The following is a 26,301-nucleotide window of genomic DNA, read 5'->3' on the forward strand; positions in this document are numbered from 1 at the left end:
GGGAAGAAGCACAGAAACTTTGTCCAGCAAGTGTGACATTTCTTCCGTTTTCTAAGCTCTCAACACGTCCTGCTGAAGGACATGTGAAAGGCTCTAAGAAAGCCTAGAAGGGCACAAACCACTGTTCTGATCACACCGATGCCAACTATTTGGCATGTGCTTTTAATGTCTACATGTTGCAGCATGAACGCTCTGCGTAACTTACATTTTCCAAAGAATCATGCCTTTACAGTGCCCCCACATTCACCTGTACAATTCAATAGTGCTTACAGCTAAAGTTATTTCCAAATTCAGGGAGAAAATATTGTGCATGCCTACAGCCATGCATCTTTCTAATCTGCAACTTCAAAGAAACAGCACAGACCAACTACTAGGGCTTTCTAGTGCTGCTCAAAATAAATTCAATAATTCAGGACACTAATTTTTGAAGCAGAAGGGTAGTTACCTAGACATTAAAGGCTTCTTGCTCAATAGAGAGTCTGAATTTTAAATGTCAAGAATTAAAGCTGTTCAAAAGCGAGTGCAAAATATTTGCTGGTGCCTCTGCAGTGTTACTGGAAATCAACAGAATGTTTATTTTGATTCCAAGTATCTAGTTTCTTTGAAAAAAAAAATAAATAACTAAGGTATAGAGATAAATACAGGCAACATTTACCTACTCTAAGTTGTCTACTAAAGTAGCGCATCTGAGCTTTAAAGCCTCAATAGCCTTTGTGTGTTTTATCTATACTGAAATCTTAAAAGGGAAGCACCAACTGAAAAAGGTATGATTTCATTAAACCATCAGGAGAAGGTCCTATCCTGCCCCAATGTAAAGGTCTGATCAAACAGCTAGATACTACCACTCTGCTTTCACTGCAATTATGAATATTTGATAGAAGCATTAGTGAGTCGGAGTGCCATGGGCACAAAGCAGAGCAAGTAGATAAGATTAATGGACAGTAAGCCTGTTCAGAAAGTTTGCTGATACTGCTCGTTGTCTATGTGTGTTAAGCACATGAGTTCGTGTCCTTGACATGTAATAGGCATGCATCCATTCACAGAACATCTGCATGTCCCCCAGTCCACGGGGGCTACAAAAATACCAGACTCAGATGTTACTGGCAGTGAGGATGGAAAGAAAATAAATAAATTCTGGCCTGAAGCCAGGAGAGCTGAGTACCTCTGAGCAACGCAGGAGCATCAGAACTCTACCATTCTTTGTGTCCTCTTTGGTATGACACTGCCTGGGGATCTTATGGCAATGGCATGAGTTAAAATAACCTTTTAAGCAATCTAAATACAGCCAAGCTGGACAGTGATGCATTAAGGATTCGGAACTGACTTCCTGCCAGGCTCCTTCCCCTCCCTTATTGCTCCTGCACCAAGAACAGCTCCGCCAGAGAAAAGAAAACAAGAGTATATTTAAAAAAAATGTCAGAGATTCTTAGTCATCTGAAGCGATTTCAATATCCTCATTCCGTGTATCTGACCACAGAGAAAGCATGACATTATTTTCCTTCCAATAGGAAAGTATGCCGTTCGCATGAAACGCACACAGGTCACACAAAACTTTAAGCTCAACATTAAAGGGATGAGATATTTAACAAAACATTTGGGAGTGCCGAAAAGGCATTTCCTCACAACCACCATCACCACCAGAAAACTGAAGGGGAAAAAAAAAGTGTATATATATATATACATATTATTATTTTTTTTAAACTGTTCTGGATTTAAAGTGAGATGGGATAAATTCAAAAGCAAAAGGAAACATTAACCTTAAAAGAAAAAAGCCACTGAAAAGACAGACTTGGAATAAAAGCATTATCTGAGCTATCAGTAGTAATGCAATAACTATCCCTCCTACCATCCTACATGCTTGTGTATTCCACGCAATTCATCATACTACACAGTTTTTATTTATTCATTTGAGCCATAAAAGAAAGGCTAAAATACTGTTATCTGCTTTAAACACCTTTAAATATTTTGGTCACTGTGAGGCTGGGCTGAAGACTGGCTACAGCAATTTCTAATTTGTTAAACTGAAGCCTTCATTGTCCCCCAGCAGACAGGTTGGAATTACTGATTTGGCAGATTTTCTCACACATGGGTTAGACTGATAAGTACAATGCACTTTCACTCAGGATGCACTTGGATGCAACCTCCAGATTCCTGTTTCTCAGGTTGGCAGAAAACAGTGAAATGAGTTTTGTGCCTTCTTAAGAGTGTAGTTTAACTGATGTAACTCTCCAGAACAGATTTACAGTTTTCCAACACTGAGCTACTATTATTGATCTCAGTATATTTTATAGTACTGATTTTCCAGTTCTTTTGCTGATCACTTTTTGAATTTTCCATTTACACCCTTCTGCACAATTCCTACTATATTTTGTATTGTGGATTGCTGGGGTGGGGGGTGGAAATTGCCACAGACCACAGTGAGAAGACTGCTGACCTCCTAAAAAAACACCCTGCGTTAATACAGATCCCTAAAATTAAAAAATTTAATAAAAACAAGAAAATCCCACCTACCATCACCACTCCCCCTTCTTCCAGATAGCCCAGTCACCTAAACGTTGGCTTCAGAGGAGTTCTGCTGGGTAAGAATCAAGTAATTCCTCCAAAATTGTAAGAACACTAGTGTTCTTGTGTTGAGTTTTACTTTAGGGTTAAATGTATTATGCTCTCTTCCTCTTTCCCAAGACCACACTGTTGTACTGCTACATTATTTAAGAATCCATTTGCACTCATGGTAAATACACATAAAGAAGATAACTGACAAATACTGAACATGCAATGACAACTTGAACATCTGACTTGGTACCCAAATCACATACAAAAAGACAAGCAAAAAGGCAAGAGATATCATTTCCAATCCCCCCATCAAAACCAACCTTTTCTGTAAAAGACTGCATTGAGGAACTCTTCCGCTTGCCTTTCAAAACGAATGATTTTTGCTTGCTCTTGTCTAAGCAGAGCTTCTTGTCCAGCTTCCGAGGCTGGCTCATCCAGACTGACTAAGTGCTCCTGCAAAGATATTTAATATTTGTAAGATCTTCCTGACTCCAAAACAAAGAAAGTTCCTTAGGCATTAACTATTTTACTAAATTCAAGGCTTTGTCAGACACTCAGCACAGAGGTGAATCTATTTAAATTGAGACTTGAATTTTGACTACGCCAGAACATCCTGCTTTGCCTTGGTTTCCTGCCATAAATGCAGCAGAAGACTGAAAGATTTGATACCATTATAGGACATAACAGCCCAGCATAAAGAAGATTTAGATATTTTACCACATCTGGCTGCAAATCACATAGCTAACATTTGTTCTTCAGCTATTACTTTTGCTTCCGTAGAAAAGGAAACATCGAGGGCAAAATACAGAAAAAAATCACCTTAATTTACACAGCTTTCATCCCAATTGAGCAAGAAATGACCAAGCATTGGTAACAAACAGGTTCTTTGTGAAGAGACTCAGCAGTGACTACTTTTAAGTGAAATCAACAGAAATTCACTGCTTACAACATCCGCAATGAATTAAAGTTCATTCTTTCAAACAAGCGGAAGCAACTGAGTTATTTCGAATATTTCAAAACGGGTCTTTTAACTAGGATCATTAAATCCTGTGAGATGCCAAAATAAATTACCTTTTTTTTTTTTTTTTTTTTTAAATACAACTCAAGAAACTGGAAGACAATGGTTACAAAAATCCTGAATGCCTGGATTTCCCCACCCATCCTCCTTCCTCGTTTCTTTCTCTTCAATGCCTTATTCCCGCTCAGGAGAATAATCCCTTTCGGGGCCCTTTCCTCCCACTTTCATTTTAAGCAATATTGAAGTTACCTGTATTTACCTACTGCAGGAATGCATACACAACCACTCTTTGGGTTTAGGGAGTGTTTTGTTTTGTTAACCTTTACATAGTATCAGTTACCATAATACCTCGGCTGTAACTGGCTTTTTGGCCTCTAACGTTCGAATTGATTTCTGATTCCTGTTCTCGTGGGGCTAGGAGGGAAGGCGAAAACTGGCAATTCACTTACAGTTCACAATAAATGAAAGGAAGACAAAAAAGAAGTCATTCTTAATTTTGTAACGCCTCAACTTTGAATAGGTTTAATGAAACGAGGTTACATAATCAGCCTACAGTAAATTAACGAACGCAGCAGTCACATGAACGACGTGCAAAGGGTAATAATATGAACCAGCGTGGACTCTGGCCTGGCAACATGGGCACACGCTGTGAGATTTGTAGCGTAACAGCTTCCAAAACTTCTCCCTCAAAAATAAGGGGGAGATACTCTACCAGGCAGTAGTTTGTGCTAAATCCAAAGGCGAGGAGCATGCAATGACAGAGGTTAGCAAAGCACGCCCGCCACGAAGGCACCGTTCTGCAGAACTCAAGCTCCCCAAGTGCCTGATGCTGGTTTTTATACCACCGAATCCAGGCTTGCTCTTAAACCTACCGGTTCCCGTAGGAAAGACTAGTGCTTTTGACTCTTTAGGAGACTGAACTTGAACTGGGTGGTTAACTACAGAGACAGCTTCACTCCTGTGCCAGGTACACCTGTACCTGGTGCTCCTGCCCTTCACAGGCACTTTATGAACACGTTGAACATGCAGTTACACTTTTCTCATACTTCAGAGACATGAAGCATCAGTACAGGATGTCACAATGAAAATAGAGGTGGAAAGTCAACCCAATATTTTTTCTAAGTTATTCTTTAGGCGAGACATTATAGAACACGCTTGCTTTGTTTTTCCAAGCTGTGTTTCCACGTCCAACAATGTTGAGCCCGGAATCTGTCCTGCCATCCCCCTTCAGCCATGATGAGGATAATTGCAAACCTAACTCAGTTTGCGTAAAAAGGAGACATTTGTGCAAATTAACTAACAGCAGACCTAATCTAGATGCTGCAGAAGCTTTAGCACAATCACTGCAATATCTAAGCATTTAAACCAAACTTTTTTACTTTTGTTTTACTTTAAAGGGAATCTCTGCAATCTGATGGCACAGATTTGGATAGATAAGATCCATTACAGTTAATTAGCACCCTCTGGCTAGGGTACCACAAGCCATTGCAAAAAAAAGCTCTTTCAATTCAAAGGACAAACAAGAGAATTAGAAAAAAAAGGCAATATTAAGGCAATATCAGCTTGATGTGATACTCTGCCCTTTGGCAGACTATAACTCTGGAAGAAGCCTAAAACAAAAGTAATCCTCATCCAACACAAGGCATCTCACATTTTCCTAGTACTTTTTGCAATTAAGACGTTACACAGCAAGGATCACACCAGCCTCAGTAGAAACTCTATGGAAACAGTTTGGCAGCAGCACGCCTCACCATGAACAAGTGTACTCGTGTTATTCATGTACAGGTAACACATGAAGAGCACAATTTAATTGACCTAGACTAACCAAAACTGGACATTTTTTACATAGAGAAGGAATGATGAAAATAGAGATAGCCAGGAGAAAAAAAACACACCTGCAAGCAGCTTACTCTGGTGAATGGCTGAGTAAAGGATCATTTGATGTGCATCCAGGAGAACAGGGGAGTAGCAAGGGAGCACACTGCCGAGTTCTTACCTCTCATACTAAGGACCATGCATCTTTCATTGTATGAATTTTTATTATTGTCCAAGACAACAGAATGTAAAGAAATAGTTATACAGAGTCAGATTTAACCCTATGCACAGGGGAAAAAAAAAGAATCTTCAGCTGCTCTCTGGCATCTTCAGATCAGTATTGACCACATAAGACAAAATTTATGAGAAAGATTCCTGTTTACTGCACTTTTAGGTTTTCTTATCACTTGTGTCAAAGTTATTCCAGCAATTTTTGCAGCTGGTTAGCTCCTCAGCGAAAATTCACAAGCTTTGACACTAATTATTTGTGATTATTATTCAAAGTCTACTTCCAAAAGTCTTTTTTTGTTTGTTTGTTTTGATTTTCCATCATTTTCCCCAACAAACATTTCTATCTGCTATCTTCAGTCTTATCCTCTCACTCTAATCCAGAATCATATCAAAGTTTTCAGTACCCCCATGCAGGTAGCAGCAATTAATATTGCTGAGAGACCACCTAATCCTGGACATCCCAGTCCTGTCAGCACTACCCTCCTTGCAGGTAGCATAGATACAGCAAATGCAAACTCTAAATTGCTGGTGTGAAGACAGAATATGAGATCATCCCTACCTATCTTCCTGCAGAAAACACAAAGAGGCTTCCCACAGACCACCTGCGGCTGTCAGGCCAACACAGGGTCCCGAGGACACAGCATGGGCTCCCAGCCCTCCCAAGGCAGGATCAGGAACATTTCAGCATCCCTAGATTGCCTTCTGCAACACTTCCTTGTACAGTCTTTTTAACTCTTAGCCAGTGCACAGTGGAATATTATTTTCTGTAGATGAGTTTTAAGTACACCTGGGACACAATGCCTTCCTTCTACGTTCAGGAATAAACCTCAGCCTGTCTTAAAACAAAAACAGACAAGCAAAAACCCCACACCAAATAAACAACAGAAACACAACCTAGTCATTCCGATTGCTTGTGCTTCCACACTACTCGTTTCCTTTCCACCTCTCTCAAAACACGATGTCCAGCTGAGGCTTCACTAGCACTCAGGCAAGAGAAGAATTTCCTCTCCAGGTATTAAGACAAATGCCTCTCTTGATAGATCCCCCCAAACAGTTGGCTGCTGTTACAGCGCTATCACGTTTCAGACATCTGTAACTGGTGACTTGACAAAAACAGGTTTCAGTCTGTCCCGTTTCTCAAATTTATCAAGATCATTTTCAATTTTGTGCACGCCATTTGAAGCACCTGCAACCGTTCTCAGCTTGGCATCACCTAAAAATTCAGATGGTTTAATTACTTTTAAGACAACCCTCACTTACTGAGGATGCGAGCTTTTATAGTAAGAGCCAGTATTGAGTACTGAGTTCCTCATTAACCAAGATGACTGATTTGTCAGATTTATCAAACTCCAAGCAAATTTAATTTAACTGATCCATGGATATTGAATATCATTTATTATCTATAGTAAGAAAAATCACATTCAGCTGAAATACAATATGCTTACATTCACATTTACACACAAGCAAAGCAAACCCAGCCGGAGATTATCACCAACAGCCTCTTCGGGTTTTAGCCTCTATATCTAATTATTTAAAGTCATCCAATAAAAAAATTGCCACTATCAATGCATGATTTTCTCTTTTAAAGTGATGAAATCCACTAAAAACGTTTTACAGCATCTTGCAGCACACCTAAGATTTCCATACACAGTCTAAGACCTTCTAAAGCAACCAGAAATCGTAACAGGTCTGCAACTTCAACTGATTTTCAGACAATTCTTTTGCCGTCATCAATTATCCTATGAGTTAATGCTTTAAATGACAGCAGTAGCTTCTTTCCAGATTACCCAGACAATGAGAACTGAGCTGCATGGAAAGTGGCTACGTTGCTCCACAGCGAAAGGACACCGCATTCAGAGGCTGTTATTATGACTAATCATAATCAAATAATAGCATAATATTAGCTTTAGATGTTTAAGGCAATTACTTCTAAGCTTTCAAAAATACCCAAATTGTTTGAGGATTCAGAGTTCCTCTGATACGACTCCTTCACGTGCTGTACACCACCACACATCTTCACAATCAGGAGAGCTGTCAGAGGCCCTTACAGCAGAGCTGGGGTATTTTATGGTGCTTCAAACACCAGGCTCACCCTTCTGCCATCAGCAACGGGAGGCTCCAGAACACGTTCCAGAAGTCATTTTCTCTCTTGCTGTTTTTATAGCTTAAATATATCTATAAAATAGTTAATGTGCTTAGAGTATTATCCTTCTTGTTCTGCTCTCACCAACTAATGAGATTAGAGTCGTTCCCCTCCCCTTTTATTTTTTTATTTAAACAAAAAGTACAAATTCCTTTACGTAGCTTTAGACAGCTGCATTTTTTTCTCCAAAGGAATATACTCAAATTAAGCCTTCTTTAAAGATTCATTTCCCAATTTCCTCTTATTACTGCTGCTTTTCTCTGACCTTATCTATCTGCATCTTTTTACAAAAATATCTGGAAGTAGGCTTGAGCTTTGCATACTAGCACGTGGCAGGCAAGGCTACTGCCTTTGACACAACCATTCTAGATGGAGCCACAGATTTCTTCTGCAGTCACAGCTCTGTCAGTTTTCTTAACAAGCCACACTGAAAAATTAAGAACCATAATTAGGAAGTCAAATATAGTTAAAGTTCAATCCAGCTGAATTGATAGATCTTATCTGTACCACAGCCTTTTAGAAGGAAAAGGGACAAGACAAATAAAACCAACCACACGTCTTAAATCTTCCCCGAGAAGGATGAAGCCCAGAGGGAGCTGGGAATTACCACATTTGCAGATTAGCCAACTGAGAGTTCACTGGGTTTGGCCCCACCGAATGCGATCTGTTTCCTTTCACTGCGAGCACGCCGCTGGAGCTGCTAACTTTGTACTTTGTCGCTCAGTGCCCATGAGCACCCCTGCACACAGACACGTGCTGAGGGCCTGCTGGCAGCTCCTGAGCTAGCTAGCTGCTCTCTCGGATCACACAACTCAAGCTATCGTGCTGTTGTGTTTTGTTTTCTATAATGGAAGAAAAAAAATCCAGTTTCTAAAAGCTTTACGTATCTGCATACAACCCTTTGGATATGGGCAAAAATGTGTCTGGGAGATTTTAGCTCCTGACTCAGCATGTATTTTACATTCCTTCTCAAACGGACACGCTTAAGTCCATTCCTCTATCAAAAACCATCTTGTATTTTGACTGGCAAAAAAAAAATCCATGCATTTGCAAGTAGATCTACTGCTACAAATAAATTAATCTCTTCAGAATACTTCAGCAGATGGCTCCCCATCCTTTGAAGAACACATGTAATTGAATCTGATTGCTTGTAAAAGCAAGAATTAACATTGCTGAAAGGGGTGGGAGAGTAAGGGCAGTTTTCTTCCTTAAGCAGCTCTGCCAATAAGCCAGCCAGGGCCTCCAACTCTCATCCTGGAGTCCAGGACTTAGTTCCCTTTAAACACAGCTACCAGTCTCCTAAGTTACAGGCCATTCTGAGCAAATGAAATCCCAATAAAACACCAAAGATTATTTTTGAATTTGTTAGACTGAGTACCTACATACCACTCAAAGGTGAGAATTGGGTACAGAATCATCTAGGTTGGAAGAGACCTCCAAGATCACCTAGTCCAACCTCTGACCTAGCACTAACACCACTAGTAAGCTAATTATGTCACTAATCTAAGAGGGAGTACAGGTAGAGGTGTGCTCCTTGGAAAACACCAGCCACAGCTATGCAGTGTTACAAGTTCAGTGTCTGCGTTGCTCCCAGCTGCAACATCAGTGATGTGCCTTTTAATTCTGTAACTCACCACCACACAAGCAGAAACCCAATCATCCCATCCTACTTGGTTCTCTTCCTAAAAAGGAGAAGGGATGCACATCAATAACAAAAATGCAGAATAGAGATTGAGGCATGGAAAACACAACTGCAACCACGTTACATACAGGAACAGATGGGTTTTAACAGTTTTAGAAGCTTGAACCTGCAACTCCCTAAAAAGATGACCTAAAGGTCATCAACATCATTACAGATGTTGAATGGAAGATATTTCAAACCAAACTGGTACCATTCCTAATTTATTTCAGTCCGTCAGCTAAAGACTGTCCATCACTGAGATAAATCAAGTTACAAACTTTTTTGTAACAATCAAGTCTTGAAGGTTTTATTTCAAATGATGATGTTAAACCCACGCTATTTGAAGACCCCCATAAGAGAGCCATATTTAACTTCATATTGCATCTAATGACATCTGTGATGGCCAGCAATGAAGCCATTTAGCAGACCCACACAGGAAAGGAAGCACTCCCACCACGCCATCTCCCATAGCCAACACACGAAGCACTCACTAGGTCTCAAAGGAGCCATATTCCTCCCTCCCTCACTCCAAAAAAAAACACAACGGAACTGATCTAAAGGCTGGGGGTGGGCAGGAAGAGAGGAAAGAAAAATCCCATGTACTCCAAAGCAGCTCTGACAGCTCTGGGCCCAGCGTGAGGAGAATCACCAGGATTAACAGAGAAGCCACAAGTCTGATGGGAATGGACTGGCTCACCCTTTTTTCCCCCCCATTCCTTCATCCTCGAGACAGCCAGTCATTATCTGGCCGTGCAGCAAGCAAGCCTGTGTACAGAGCTCTCTTTGCTGTCTCTGTTTATCAATCAGCTGTAAGAAAAATAGCTGAAAGAAGCACTTTTGGCTACCGAAGTGTAAAACAACAGGAATGGCTTGGGTTCTATTTATAAAAACTATTCTACCAAGCCCACGGTGACTGACACTAACATTTACCTTTGTTAACTCACGTTTGTCTCTGGACAGCCCCAAATTCACAGCCTCCATCCCTTCACCTATTGCTTTTGCCTAACGATGCTGCACACCCCTGCTGCATTCCGTGTCATTCTGAGCACACAATCCTAAAATCTCTTTAGACCCTGATGCCAGAAACTGCTCCTTGAAGCAACACTGGATGGGACCACACCTGCATCTTTCTTTTGTCCATTTAAAAGATCCCAAACAGCAGTCTGCAACCAGGTGAGGAACCTTAACTACCTCTAGCATGAAGAACACATTTCCAGTGCTCAGTGGCATAAAGCCTAGCCCATTGCACTGAAAATATAAATAAACAGGGCCTATGAGGATGATGAAGTCTTTTTAAAGATCCACCATACTTCATTAGATTCTCCCAGCCTACAACGAGGCTGACCAGCCCGTAATATTTATTTCTTAATAAATTCAACGTGATAGCTAGAACCGTGCTAAACTCTGAATTTCACCTTTTTATGAGATGATTCAAGTCAAACAAGACAGGACTCCTAGCGTCACAAGTATACATAAAGCTTACCTGCTGTCAGTGTCAATGAAGAAGTATCACGCCTTACACCTGTTCTAAACGCAAGCATTCCTACCTCTCCTCCCAGTGCCTTAACAAACAGTGTGACACTAAAATAAGCTCAGACTGGCAACACAGCAAGTACCGGTGTCAACAAGGAGGTACTTCCTTCATGAACAAAGCTATGGTAGCTGCTGCAGAGGAAAGGGTGCTTGTGGTTCTTTTGTAAGCCTACAGAGAACCACTCTGCACAGCCTGTTACGCTGTGCAGGAAGTAGTAGTAGGGAAAACTTCTTTTGCTGGCACTCTTAAGACAGATGACCCTTCCTGCTTGTGCTATAGAGCAATCATTATTTCAACACATGGGCCGAGCAACAATCATGTACAGCATGGTAACCTTTGTTTTATATACAGCCATAATCTGATTAAGAAAACAAACTAGAGGTGAAAATGTTGGCAAAGCTGACTTGTCCGCATTTAGGGTGAGACGTGGTTATAAACAAGCACAATAGAAAACCTGACATACACAGGAGCGCTTTAATAAAAGGATATGGCCCACAGGGAAAGAGATTCCAAGATACAGAACAAGACTCGAGGTTGTTAGAAGGGACCGTATTTCCATACTGAAGATAAGCCCAGGGTCTGGCTGTAGTAAACATATACAAGCCACAGCTTGGCTCCCTTGGGAAGAGTTGCATGATCACAATAAGATCACTTACAAAGAACTCAAAATTCAACAATCCACAAAACAAATTAAAAAAATACAGAAAGAGCTACTACACATACACAAAAAAAAAAAAACAAACCACCACACCTTCATCACATACCACAAAGGAAAAGTTGCAGACAAGAAGCAAGTCTCTTCATTAACTTGAATTATTTTAATTCAGAAAGCCTTTTTCCATAGGAGGGGAAAGGGGAAGGAGGTTGCAGGTTTTCTATGTTCAGTTAACTAGGAGCAGCAAACTCCCTCCCTTTGTCCCTCCCCTACAACTACTAGCTTCACACATCTGCATTGTTACCTTCACTTTTTCTCTTCTCAGGCAGCAGAAAAGACAATTTTCATCAAAAGACCAATCAGAAACACCTTCAGGCTCACAGTCTGTAAATCAGAGGAATAGCAGATTACTTCATATTCATAAACCGCGACACAACTGGAGCCAAAAGAGAAATGCCGAATTAAATACCTGTTTCACAACATTCTTGCCTGCATTCTGAGGATGCAGGCTTCGTTTCAGCCATATTTCCAAATCCCCAGATTACCAAACTGTATACATTTTATCTCCGCACAACAAATATTTTTTTTCCCCGAGCACTGCCAAATACACTCCCAGCTACATAAAGATGAACGCACACTCATTAGTAATTTTAGCCAATATGAAACTAACTGTGAGCACTGCCTGGGGGAGGGGGAAAAAAGCACAAATCACCACGGTAACACACATTTTCTAGAGGCAGAGCTGGGGCTGCTTCTGTCATTAGAAATGCAGAACAAGATACAAACATAGAGATTGAATACCTTTAAACAAACTGAGATCTTTTAATAATCCAGGTCCAAACAGGCCTTCTAGAATACTTTCAAACCCTAAAAGCAAATAAAAGAATTGTTAGCTTTCTAGATTATGTACGTCACTCCAAGAATATTCACAATAGCAGTTCTATATTTATCTGTTCCAAGAAGAGAGCTCAACGTGTTTTCTCTTAGTATTACAAGATGCATGGGTCAATTATGATGACTGAACTACTGGCAAACCATAGCACAGCCTAGAGTCCACTGACTCCTGCACTTAGCTAGGTTAAAAACAAAGAACAGCATGACATTGAAATAAACCATTTTGAACAGAAAACAGCAAGTTTTAAGTCCTACAACGAGCTTCACAACACCAGGGAAGCGCTATATGAAAAAAAATCTCTGGCTTAAGCCTCCAAACTTAAATAAGGTACGCTTTTGCAATTAAAAACAAATACTAAGTAATAATAATAATGCATTCTTCCATCTCTGAGTGGCATTCAGTTACAGTTCTGAATTTCAGCAAACGTTAGAATCAATATTTTCTGAAGAGTTACAGGTTTGAAGAGAGAAAATTAAAAGGAAAGGGATTCAGCAATGCCGTGCCCCTAAGGAACCAAATTCTAATCACTACCCTGCTCATGTCATAGATCTGCATCTAAAATACACACTCTGATTTACTCCAGTGCCACGACTTATGCCGCACTTAAAAAATAAATCTAACCAATTTTATTTGATCCCAAACGAGGAAAAACCTCCACCAAAATTACTGCCATTATTTGGAAACGTTAAATCAATATTACACTAAACTCCTGCTGGCAGTAAAACCTACAGAGCTGTTAACTACCCGATACCGTGAGAAGCCAGGTTAACAAGAGGGAAAATGGAAAGTACAAAGATTATTTTAAGGGGCACAGACAAAGTCCACCTGCTTATAAAAATGCATTCCCATTACAATTGGGATAAAACTCAACTGTCACTCGCTGCTTTTCCTTCTCCTCCCCCACCTCGCCTTCGCCTTGTAGGTTTAGTAACAGTTTGCATGTAGCTCAAGGCAGCTTCTCCTACTTGCCTGGATCTTTGCGAGGTAGAAGAAAAAGGGATTTTTACCAAATGAAAATATGGCTTGAAATTTAGAGAAAAATGCTTGGGTGAATCAGAAACAGATAAAAGGGCAGTTTCAGGTGGTTTTACAGGGGTTTCTTAAGCTAAGTGATTGCATACTCTGAAGGAAATCAATTATTGCACTGCAAACATGCAATAATTGTAAAATAACTCTGCCAATATACAGACCTAATACCGCTGTTATTGCTTTTTTAGACAGCAGTCTTGTCTTCAAAGGGAAAGACAAGCAGCATTATACCCCTCTGGGTGTCAGCAAGAGTTTCGGTGCACTAACATCACTGGATACGAGATGCAGGACCCTATAGAATTCGTAGCCTGCAATATCACCGCAGCAGCCAAAGCACTGCCAGAGAAATAACATCATCCTTGAACTAATGCCTATCTGAGGCTGACACTAAAAATCTAATCTCAGGAAGCACTGAATGGAGAACAAAAAAAGTGTGAAAGGCCGACGGTGAAACAGCAGCCAGGAGTAAATAGAAACAGGGAAAATATCAGTAAACAAGGTGGAAAAGGAGAAAGCGGAAAAACATCCCGTTACACAGCACCTTGTCAGGCAGGGAAGAAGCACTGCCTCCAAAAAAAGCCAATTCAGGCTTCAGGAAGTGGCAGGAACAGTGGGAAAGGGCCGATCAACCTGACCTAGAAGAAAAATGGGGAGAATCAGGGTATTGACCCATAGGTTTATAACGCTGACCTTTTTACGGGGAGCCACCCCTCAGATTTTCTACCTGAAATTCAGCTCTCAAGCAAAACAGCTAACCAACCTCATCCTTTCTCTCTTTGTCAAAAAACAGCGTATATATATATAAATAAATAAAAATTGAAAGAGCTCAGAAATTTTACTCAAACTCACCAGTCTTAAAATAGCAACTGCCAGTGACTCATGCCCCACGGTTTGCCATGCATGCAATTGCACACTGAAGTCCCTGCCAAGTTTTACAGCTTGGATATTGTACAATCATAGTTTGCTAGCCCACTGTTCTCAGGGATGCTAATGCCACTCGGTTTTTATTAATATTAAATATTGGATTTAGCAGTTGCATAGCAACAGCAGAACATCTTATGTGCAATGCTTGACATTAAAAAAGGCAAATAAGGGAAGTATGAATGTATTCAAAAATTATACTAAAGACTGGTAAGAACTGCCACGAAACCAAGCCCTACTCCCCCTAAATGCAAAATGCAATGCAGTAAAGACAATATGAGCCCTGCAATGTAATATTCAGTCATTTAGGACTCCAAAAGAGCAACTGTGTACTGTGTACATTTAATCATGCATAATACATTGAAAACAAAATCTTGAAAAAGGAGCTGCCTACTTTTTATAGTATTTTTTCTCTCCATTGTCACTGCTCTTAGAAGCTTGAAAAGAACATTTCTTTTCCCACCGATTGTCCTTTTCCCTTTGGCAGATGATATTTTCCTGCATTTCAAATGGAACAGAAATTAACATGGCTGCCTCTGCTAAATTCCTGTTTCTGTATTTCTTCTTCTGTATCTCAGTGTCTGACAGTTCGCAGCAGCTGAAGAGCAGGGCTAGTGGAAAAGTTGCAGGAACAACACAATTGGAAGAGAAAAAGGGAGGGAGATGCCAATATTTTAGAGGCTTCTCTTTTAGATATGTTCCTCACAATTGAAGTAGCCACACTGAACACTTACAATGTTACTGGTGACCTATAAAAGGGAAAAACATCTTTTGTTTTACATTAGTGTAAAAAATTTATAAGAAAAATTATTTTTCTAAAACAAAACATCTGCAAAAAGCTTAAAGAAATCTCATCTCAGAAGGCTCTCCAGTAAAGGAGGAATAAGCAAAAAAAAAAAAAAAAACAAAAAACAGAAAGAACAAAGAAAATCCTTCGTACTGAAACAAGGGTGGAGTACATTCTTAAATTCACAGCTTGTTACATGTTATTTACTATTCCACAATTATTAGCTGCAGAAGTAAAGCAGCATTTAAGAAACATTATTCTCTAAAACATGCTCTGACAATCAGAATATGGATGTGCCATTTTTACACTTAAAAGTAACAAGTACGGAAATTCAAACAAAAAGACGAGTTGACCATTCAGTTTTCTGCAGGGCCAAATTTCACTACTTTTATCCCTGCATCAAAACCGTTTTATTTTCACCTTTTCTGGCATTTTCACCCTCCCTTCTGAAGCCAAATAAATCCATAAATATAAGCTTAACCTGTTAACCAACAAACTTCACCTAAAGATGGTTTAACTTCAAGCTTTACAATTTCCCACTTTTAAAAGCAGGAATGCAAGATTTTCAGATGGGGGTGCCTTTCTGGACTGCCATTGACGCTGTTTGAAACACAAGACTCATGACAAATGTGTTTTTTCCCCCTGCAACAGCACAGCTCAAACATGTTCTTTAACACTTCCTACATAATTCAGCCCTAAATGCACGGCCAGTCAAAGCAGTAAGGCACGTAGCACTTACTGGAAGTCAAATCATTGAGGGTAGGAAGGAAAAGGGCTATAATCTGCCTTTACTATTTGATATTACATAGATTGTTAAAGAAGTCAAAGAAAAAGTTTAATACATACAGTCAGGGACCTGAAGGGGGAAATGAACACATACCTGTATCAACTCTTCAGGCCGGCTATTATCATTTTTAACCTGTGACTAGCAATTTGTAAGCTAGATCTCAGTCTACGTAACCACTGCCCTGGCTAGTATTCAAGTGTAGTAGGTCTTCCAGTCCAATTCCTACTGGAAAATAAGGCAACTAATTCCTCAGCATTTATTTACAAGAAGCAGACCAACATACAGCAGCTTGCTCTTCAAAAGGGCAACTACAAAAAGCTGAAAGTTGAGTCAAATCGTTAAGACACCAGCCTCTTATATCTTCTGTAGAAATTCCTTAACTATTACCAACTTTTTACTAGATAACCCAATGCATCATGAAAAACCTGATCTGTTAATAAAAAATAACGATGTGGCAGTGAAAGCACAAAGAAGAGATAACAATCCCCTGGAGCAGCCGCTGGATTCAGAGCAGAGACCAAGTCAAAACCCAGAAGCGTTCCAAAGGCCTAGGCAAAGTGATGCACGTGGTTTTAAGGTAAGCAAAGATGAAGCCAAAAAGAAGGCACTCGATATGTATATTAACTTTACAAGTCTATAAGAATACGGCAGTATGTTAACGAACTTTCAGTAGAATGGCATACTACGCTATTTAACAAAAAAAATCTATGACAGTTATTTAATGTTCCTAAATTAATAGTCTTAAAATATTATGGAGATTATTTTAACTCTTATTTTTTTACTCAAAAAAGTATTTTCAGTAGTGTTTAATTCCATGAAGTCGTGGAATATTCAAAAGTCCCGGGGGACTGGAAAAAAGCTATCCCTCTGAAATATCAAAACATTGAACAGATGAGTACTCAACTCAATAAAGGCTTCCGAAAACAATGGAACAGCTCAGAGAACTTGCCTACTGTGGAATTAACAGCAGAAAAAGTGTCAATCAACACGGACTTAAGAAAAATATTTAATTTGACTGTTATGAAACTGAAAAGTTTGATTAGCAATAACAGGTTTAATACAATATTTTCAGATAAGTGTACCACTTCTGGCCTGGTGCCACGTATTTTGACTAGAACCAGCCAAAAAAAATAAGAACGGGAATAAAAATTCAGCCCAATACGCACGAAACAGATTAGAATTGATTAAGTGACAGTTCCTGAAACATTAGCATCAATGGGGAAGCCACTGCCAGTGGGTACTGGCTCCTGGCCCCAGGCCATTGAAGGCTTCAGACTTGGAGGAAAGCAGTGGGTAAGGCTGCAGGAGATACGAAGGCAGGAAGGGCAGCAAAGAGCAGAGGGGCCAGGTCGCTCGGGATGCTTAGCGCAGCAAATGAAGCCAAACACTGCTTCAGGAGGCTGGCAGGGGAGGCTAGAGAAAGCCACAAAAGAAAACACATCTAGGAACAGGAAAAAGAGCTTCTCAAAGGCATCCCTTGAGCCAGTGGCTAAAACTGGAAGCTGGTCAGACTCAGCCAGATAGTTTGACAAGGGCACAACTGAAAACAGAAGCGCACCACCAGACCAGGCTGGGCTCTGATTCTCAAGAAGTTATTAGGGGAACTCGGGCTGGCCACCAGCACATTCTCCTCATCCTCTCCCCGGCTCTTACACCCACAAAATCAGGAGCCTCCTTACAGAGCAGGAGACAGCCACCGCCGTCCCATCAGGTTTTTATTGGATTTCTCATGCCTAGATTTTCTGGTCAAGATCGGATATATTTATCCACAGCTATGGGATTTGAAGCAGGAATTAATTCAGAAAAATCCTGCAGCCTCTGTGTAACACGGGAATTCTGTCTCTTTTAGGACAAAAATCTATTAAACTTGAATGTTTCAGTCACAGGCATCTTAATAGAAAGGCAAGACCAAGCAACAAGGGAGGAAAAAAAGAGTCACAGGACAGTTATTAATATAAACCAAGTCTCAGGACATCCATGCAATTATACAAGTTGTGAACATTCTTTTATTCAAGCAGCAAAACAAAAGAGCTTATCTACCTACGATGAGAAATCTTTGAATGGTGCCAAGTTAGATGACTACAGGTGAGAACAACTTCACCTCAGCTTCCTGGGGAACAAGTGCTGAAAATGCCCATCCTTTTTCCAAAGAGCTCATGCTCTTGTGAATGGAGCTCCACTGCTCAGGGGCTTATTGTAGCATCGCTGCTCCAGAGACAGCAGCAGCTTTGGTAAACACAGTGGCTGTCCAGGGACCGTAAATAGCAATAACCTGGTGCTATAGGATACAGACAAGCACGCGGAGAACAGCTACCTACTGAAGGACGGTGAGATAGGAACTGTTTAAAGCAAGAACAGGTGTAACCAAGTCCTATATGGTAATACTTAGCTCTTCTACAGCGTTTTTCCATCAGAACACAAGCAACTTATCAGGCTGTTCCTCAGCACAAGAAATGGGAACAGATCTCTTCATTCTCTGTCAGTATTGCTACATCTCACTGTTTACAACAAAAGAACCATCCCTCAAAAAAAATAAATCCCCCAAAGCAGAAGTGATAGCTTATAAGGCCTGTTTCCAGAGCACAGAACATAGCGAGGCAAACAGCACAGCACGGACCATCTCCTGACTCTTGCCAAAGGTTGTTTTTGTTTGGGTGATTTGATATCAAGATGAGAATCTCATTAGGGCGTGGAACCTTATCTCCAATCAAACATCTCTGCAGCAGAGCTCACCAAAAGCCGAGGACTTCCCAGTGGCTGCCTCAACACCACCTCAAGACAGAGCAGTCGCCCTGGCAGGCTGAGCTGTAATCTTCACGGGGATTTGCAGGGGTGGGAAGAGCCTCCGAGCTACAGATAGCGCATCCCTAATCTGGCTAGCTGATCAGGCCAGGGGTGGTGGGCTTGTGTTGTACAATTCAACTCAAGAGCAGGAGGTTTATTACATGACTAACTTTCACTGAGAAGAAACTACCAACCAGCCAGAAAGTTTATCAACAGATCAAAAGAGCTGAACAGCCCAAGAATGAGCACACCCAATAGCACAAAACCACCACAGACGTTTGTATAGAGACCCTAATATTTCTCCAACTCCAGACAGTTTTTTCATACCCTGAAGTATTGAATTATTTATTGCAGGAAAAAAATACTTGATATTTTCTTCCTGTTGGAGACAACCTGTTAATGCTTCACTGCCAGGTTAAGTTACGGTGACATTAACCACCAGCATTTATCCCCATACACCACACTCCCCCAACCCGTGCCTAAGAACAGCCTTGCAGTAGATGGAATTGAGCTGTCCAAAAAATACCTTCCATGACAGAGACTTCATTTCCAGCAGGGTCACTTTGCTGCCCCACTTCACTCCACGGGCACCGATCAGCCAGAGTCAGGTGTGCAGGCAGGCACAGGCTGCCACGAGGAGGGACAGCAGAGGCCCAAGTCCATTTGGACCGTGCAGAATCCCCCTTTGTCCCCAAAGAGCTGGGTATGTGGAAGCACAGGATATGGGTGATTTCCACCCCAGCCTCAAGAGATACGAATTAGCGTGGTGCCAAAGCGTGCTGGAGTTGTAGGTTGAACTGGCTGAGGTATTTGTTTTATTTCACATCCCAGCCCTATTTAAGCAGGTTCCCTTCTCCCAGCAACTTGGTCCTGCCCCACATCATTCCATCTCCAGTGCAGCCACCCAGTGAAACCAGACCAGCTGAAACAACTCAGCTAAAACAGCCCAGAAAGGGGAGGCACAAGCTGCTGAATCCACTTAAACACAGGACACCAGCAGAAAAGGCATCTACTAAGCCACAGATACGATCTGGTGAATTCTTGGAGCATGGCTCAGTTTCACCTCCTTTTTCACAGGAGGTCGGTTATATATCAGCATTCATTACTGTCGTAGCTCGATGCATTACTCTTTCTTTTTGGTTCTCTGCTAATTATATACAGTCCCTTGCCATCTCTACCTCTACGACAAAGGCAGAGATATTCAAATGCATACAGGGTCTGCAAAGCGCAATGAAAGTGTGATTCTCTTTAGGAAACTAAATCTAGTCGCATCACTTCCATCATTTAAAAATCTGATGCTGTCCAGGAAACAACAGACCTGTGAAAGTTGCCTGAATGCTTCTGAGCTGAGACATGCACATACTTGGCTGACCTGTACGGTAAGAACTGCCAAGGGCCTTTTTGCTCTTACTTCTGCCTGTAAGAGCCTACCTGATGTTAGAGAAACCTCTGGCATAAGCCATTACATAATAGTCCAAACGAAAAGCTTGCCTTCTGACTCCAGCTAACCAACAACATCCTCAAAATCCTTGTGCATCACAAGAGTATCACCACTTTATTAAGTGTTTTTTTAAGTTTCACTACACTAGCAAGTACATCTAGATTCCAAGTGAGATGCTTACAGTAGAAGAGAAGGATCTCAGTCACAGAGAAACAAAGCTCAATCTTGACTACGGTGAATATGAAGTATACCTGGCATTTTAAGAAGGCTTCCCAGAAATTCTGGAAAACTATCTGTTGCCTTTTCAGATGGACTGCTCAGTTTTGTCTCAACTGAAAGGCAGAAGTGATGATCTAGGTGAAATCAGCGGGTGTCCCAGGCAGCTAGCACCAACGTGGAAGAATAATTAGAACAGGAAGCAGGATGGAAGTTATGCCCCTTAAATAAAAAAAAAAAAAAAAAAACAGATCTGTACACATAGGGAAGTATCTTAACTCTGAAAGACACGAGCATAGAATTCCTACTGGCTGCAGAGCAGAGCACAACAACTAATTGTCACCGCAGAGGTTACAGTTGAAAATCCACCTGAAGTGATGCACTCGTGCATCCCCAGTGCAAGGTGCAAACACACGGCGAGCACTGCTAAGCCTAACAGCCCACTCCAGCTTTACACGACAATAATAGCAAAAGCACAATGGTACAAAGGAAGTCCACAATAACTCTTGCATACAGCGCTGAAGACACAGCTGTATTGTTATTTTTATGCCAGAAAAATTAAATGCTAGCAGAAATACCCGCTCTTGTCCTTCATTCACACCTCAGGTTATGCCACAGTAATAAAGAAACTGCAGGCCCCGATTTTCCTCTGGATGCAGAGAAGCGTAAGCACAGCTGCTGACAACTTTATAACACAAGATTATAGCAGCAAAACAATTTGGTGCTGAAATAAATTGTGGGAACTGAAATTGCCAGATGTGATGGAGCATTACTCAGTGTAGACTAGGAGCAGTGAACTTTCTTTTAAAAAAAGAATAACTACACACAGATGCAAGGAACTTGCAGTAAAGAGCTGTGAAACGGTCTGACCTTTGGTGTTTGGGGGAAATTCTCCTCAAGGAGAAAGTGACTGATAAATCTCCCACTTCTAATGCCACGTAACATTTGCCATCATTTCATATAGCAATTCTTTGGATCTTACTAACCTTTGAGCTCCAGCTACACATCATCAATTCCATAAGCTGTGCCTATAGATGTGCTTCACAGGAAAGGGACCCCGTTTCTTTACAGTACTTTGCGTGCAACTATATAACTGGGGTTATGGTGAGCTTTTCTACTTCCTGCACAGCAACATCAGACATAAGAAATGTTGCTTAACATCAGGCATTTCTATCCACACTCTTCCCTTTTCACTGGCAATACAAACAACCATACAAGTGCATTATTCTGTGCAGGAAGAGTCTCCCTGCATAGTTCAGTTATACCAACAGGAACAAGTGGCAGGACTAAGGACAGCACAGACACCAACAGTGCTGAAATCAAGACCTCTATCTGACTTTACTCTCAGCGTGTCTTTCCCTTATTGAGATTGGAGGCAGGCATCTGAAGTTGGTACTGGATCAGAACTCGGAAGGCATTCTGATCGTAAGATCTACTCTGAAAGACATATTCAAAACAAAAAGTCTTGGGATTAGGATTGATGCAGGATAGGACAGACAACATCATCTATGACAGCAACGCAGGGTATCACTAGTAGGTCTAAACATCTTTTCCTGGTAACTACAGTGAATTTAGTGTCTACAGACTTTTTAACAGCTTAAATTGCTCTTAACCAAATTATATATACACAGTAATTTCAGCTCCTCCTATAATCTTTAAGTCCTGCCCAAACCAAGCAGTTCTGTGCAGCTTTTTGACACTGCTGAGTCTTCACCTTCTCCTTTACTCCAATATATTATCAGTCTAATTCAGGAAGTCAAACACCATCCACTGCGTTTGGCTTGAAGCCATAATACCGTCCCCCTCACAAATTTACTTTTCCTTCTACTTGAAGCTGGTTGCTTGAAAGCAACGTGTGTGTTCTGAACTGAGAGAAGACAGCAGTCCTGCACTTTCCGTGCACTGTTTCTTAGTGTCACCAAATTACAGCAGAACCTCTGAATACGTTTAATAAAATCGCGGGTTTCTGTTCAAGAACAACAAACTGTTACAGAGACAAACATCTGCAGGTCAGCCATCTCAAACAGAGCTTTGTTCCAGTTTTACAGTCGGTATGTCAATAAAGAGGTCTTCGCAGACCGGTCACTGCCTCAGGTCTGTTCAAAAATAAGGTCCCTGTTCAGGATGTTCAGCAGATCTAAAACTGATTCTTTGGTGGCAAGAAAGAAGACAGAGAAAACATTCAGCCTTCTAAGAAACTGCCTACCACAGATCCTTTGTTCAAAACCTGAATTCAATTTTCCAGGTAATCTACACACAAAGCTTCTCAAGCCTGGCATTCCACACCACGTTGTATTGCTGAATTCAATGGAGACAGAAACACCACTAACAACTTCTATACGAAGAAACAACAGAAGCACTTCACAGGTTTGAGTGCTGCTTTGCTAGAAAAGCTTCAGCTTTTAAGATCAGGGTCACCGTCCACTTGTATTATATCCAAAGCAGCTCTTTTTGTAACTTCTCAACAGTCCTTTCAGAAAAGAATCTCATAAATGGATTTCCTAATCCATGGCTAGGAATTGCCAGCAGTACAACTGTATAAACAACGAAGGAATTTGAAACAAACTGTGCTTCTGTGGGTTACATGCAAATCATCTGGTTCTAAAGGGCTGAGCCTGGAGCAGCACCACCAGATGCTCAGAGCTACAAAGCAGGCTGACACTTTGCAGCTATCTTCCCTTTGGGTCCTTCCTTCATCCAGAGATCTTCATATTTGAGTTTCATTAAAGGGAGGAGCATCACGCACACGTAACGAACAAAGTACAGCACTAAGAGTGAACAACAAACAGCCAACGTGCAAGAAACCTGAATAATGATTTTGTGTAAGCAGCTTACTCTCCACTGCTGTCAGTCTTATGCCTTCCATCCTCTGAAGGTTATTTCAGATAGAGCTGACATTTTTTTAAAGCATTCTTTGATACCAGAAACATCCCCATGCTCAAGGAAAAATCAGACTTCTGGAACACGTTGAGCTTCAGCAGATTTTGTAAGATTTAAATAATCAATAGCACTCAATGAAGCTCAAATTCCCTTGAAAAGCCTGTAAGCAAACGTAACAAACTTGCTTTTCTCTAAAACCACAGGAATAACACCGGAAGGGTGAGCAAAGGAACTAACCACTAAAAGACAACAAGACACCAGAGTAAGCATTACAAAACACTGCACTTCCCAAGCACAAGGTCTTCCGAGAACATCTGCCAGCAGCAGCAGCTCCGCCAAACAACTGCAGCCTTGCCTAAGTTCATTACCCACACACGGAGCCGGGCAACAGAAGTGAAAACCTAAGCACAGAAACTGTAAGCAGTTATTTTAAAATGCTAGCCAGGATGATTGGTAAGAGCTTTAATGGTGGGAATTCGATGCACATGAAGAGGAGAAGGGTCCCTTCGTTTAAAAGGGGACAAGACTGGAAGCACGTGGGAAAACTAAAGGCTGCAGGGGAACCTGAGGAATCCACAGCTGCACAACAAACACTGCCATCAGCACCCAATGCACTCCGACAACTTAAAGAGTTGCTTATAGTAGTGTTTCAATCAATAATTCGATTAAATAGTCATACGTGAATACATGAGACACTCCAAGAGGTGATCAAGTCAAAAATACATATTTTTAAGATAGCACGTTGGTTTAATTCTGACTTCTTTATCATCAAACTGGTAATTACCCCCAGCCAATTGCTTACATACCAGCAAGCATGCAGTATATTTTGCAGTAACTACACAATCACAAAACACATTTTAAAGGAAGCTGCACTATGATTTCTGCAAAAATAGCTTAGCATAGGGTTTTACTCTTCTAGACAACTGCTTCCTTATGAGTACCAGAATAATGTAACCTGTGATGCAAGGATTAAAAGATAAATAAATCAGCGTACAATATTTTACATTTAATGCAAATATTTCTACAGATATTTGGCTATTTCAAGTATTTAAAAATCTCTCCTAGGCTTATATTCATTCAGTCAGAAGTCTGAAGCAGTCTTTCATAAATATCCTGAACACAGCCTAAAGATTTTATATGTTCTTGGATTAACCTACAGTTAATCTTATTAGACAAAGAGCCAAGATTTTCAAGAATGAATGCTAATGCTCTAACACTAAATAACCCTGGCTCGTTTAGAAAGCAACCCTGAAATTTTTCCTACTCCTGCACCCATTCTGAAGTCATCAATAAGCACTAGTCAGGCTGTAGAAAAACCCTCTCTACCAGCAGGCTTCTGAATATGCATAATGCCAATAAAGCTAATTACATTTCAAAAATAATCTATGTGCAATTAAGATACTGGCAACATTTTAATGCAAAAAATTGTTTAAATATACTAACATCCTAGTCTTGGGATATCCAGTCAAGCTACGCAAAGAGATGTGTTTGTCCCTTGCATACTCCCAAATGTGGAAGTAGGATCAGAAACTGGATCTGGAAGAAAGGGTAAACAGCATGTTAGTCAATTCACAGAGGATACTATGTTCGGAGACGTTGCAAACATTAGTGAAGACAAATATGTCAATGACCTAAAGAGAAAACAAAGTTAGTTTTGAAACATACACGTCTCATGTAAAATAACTTCAAACACGCAATGGAGAGGAAACACGGGGGACAGGGGAAGAAAGAGTAAAATGAGAGAAACCCAGGAACAGCAACAGCGGACAGTCAGCTGAGTATTTGCATTGAAAAACAGTTCGGAGTTGCAGAGGCATCAAACAGAGCAGGGAAATTAAAGTTCTTTCTACAGTCTTTGAGTCTGTAACAATAGCCATTTCCTTGCACAATTGCCAGGGACTGAAAAATTCCCCTTCACTCCCAGCAAGTAGAAAGCTCTTCTCAATGGCAAATCAAGTTCTGCAGGAGGTAGGGTTTAATTTTTTTTTAAGCAAAGTTAACATACGGTTAGCATAAGCCTACGCAGCAGGTTCTTCCAGTACTTCTCCTGCTCGTGGCTTTGTGCAGAAACAGGAGGAAGCTAACAAAATGAATCCATTTTTACAGGTGCAACTCAACCTTGTATTGTTCCCATTTATTCATGTGGTCCCTGAGAAAAGAAACCTAAACAGCTAGTTCAACTCCTCGCAAAGAGAATAAAAACCCTTCACTTCTGCCTTAAATTTACTTTTCTGAGGGTAATGACATCCACTCATCCGTCGGGAGCTGACTGCACCATCCAGCTGGAGGGGCAAGCGGGAGGAGGGAACAACTGCCTCTGCCTTCAGCAAGCCTGCAAGAGATTTCCCTCTCCCCCACGCCCCAGAAGTTCAAATGCAGCAATTTAAGTAACCAGCGTGTGTCTTTGAGGATTATCGAGCCTCTGCTCTTCAGAAACGCTTCCAGGCACAAAGTATGAAACATTTATTCCACTTCATTCCCAAATAAACAGAGCAGGCTAATTTTGCAGGATTTGTTATCCTCAGTAACGAAGCTTCGGAGAAGCGGCCGTGTGCTTTATGCTCAGGGCAGTCCACAGATCCCAAGTGGAAAGGAAGGGAAAAAACACCACCAAAGAACAAAAATCTTTTAATAGATGCTTATTTCTGCCCGTGATGCTGCTGCATCTCAGCACAAGCTCTAGCACGGAGGCCTGCACATCGCCACAGCAAAACAGGAGGTGCAGGTTTTCTCCTTCCTCCTCCTGACAACTGCTGAGCTAAGGGATTTCTGAAAGAAGTCACCCTGTGGCACCCTACACCTTCTGCTTGTGGTGTGCTGGCAAGTACAAAGAACCGATCCCTACCAGTTTTTCTCATCTTTGACAGACTGGTCGGTCCTGCGTGTTTCAGCCGAGTTTCCCACAGCACGTTCCCAGGCATCCCTCGAGCC

At 41.0% G+C, this 26,301-nt stretch overlaps 1 protein-coding gene and 1 long non-coding RNA gene across 3 annotated transcripts in view; one reads left to right on the forward strand and one right to left on the reverse strand.

Annotated features, from left to right (window-relative positions):
• LCOR (ligand dependent nuclear receptor corepressor) overlaps positions 1 to 26,301 on the reverse strand; it is a 58,171-nt gene that overhangs the window by 17,086 nt on the left and 14,784 nt on the right. Inside the window, exons 2-4 of one of the 2 annotated variants that reach the window (XM_038181016.2) lie at positions 12,432 to 12,497; positions 11,935 to 12,014; positions 2,874 to 3,006 (exon numbers count right to left, since the gene is read on the reverse strand). In XM_038181016.2, coding sequence (XP_038036944.1) covers positions 2,874 to 3,006; positions 11,935 to 12,014; positions 12,432 to 12,497 — 279 coding nt within the window. The remainder of the gene's footprint in view (positions 1 to 2,873; positions 3,007 to 11,934; positions 12,015 to 12,431; positions 12,498 to 26,301) is intronic. The other variant, XM_072039707.1, reaches the window with a different exon arrangement.
• On the forward strand, positions 10,387 to 24,647 carry LOC140002743 (uncharacterized). The gene is made up of 3 exons (XR_011810086.1): positions 10,387 to 10,614; positions 16,451 to 16,626; positions 23,574 to 24,647. It is a non-coding gene; the product is annotated as an uncharacterized lncRNA (long non-coding RNA).

The sequence above is a fragment of the Anas platyrhynchos genome, chromosome 6 (genome assembly GCF_047663525.1).
Source record: "Anas platyrhynchos isolate ZD024472 breed Pekin duck chromosome 6, IASCAAS_PekinDuck_T2T, whole genome shotgun sequence".
NCBI classification, from domain to species: domain Eukaryota; kingdom Metazoa; phylum Chordata; class Aves; order Anseriformes; family Anatidae; genus Anas; species Anas platyrhynchos.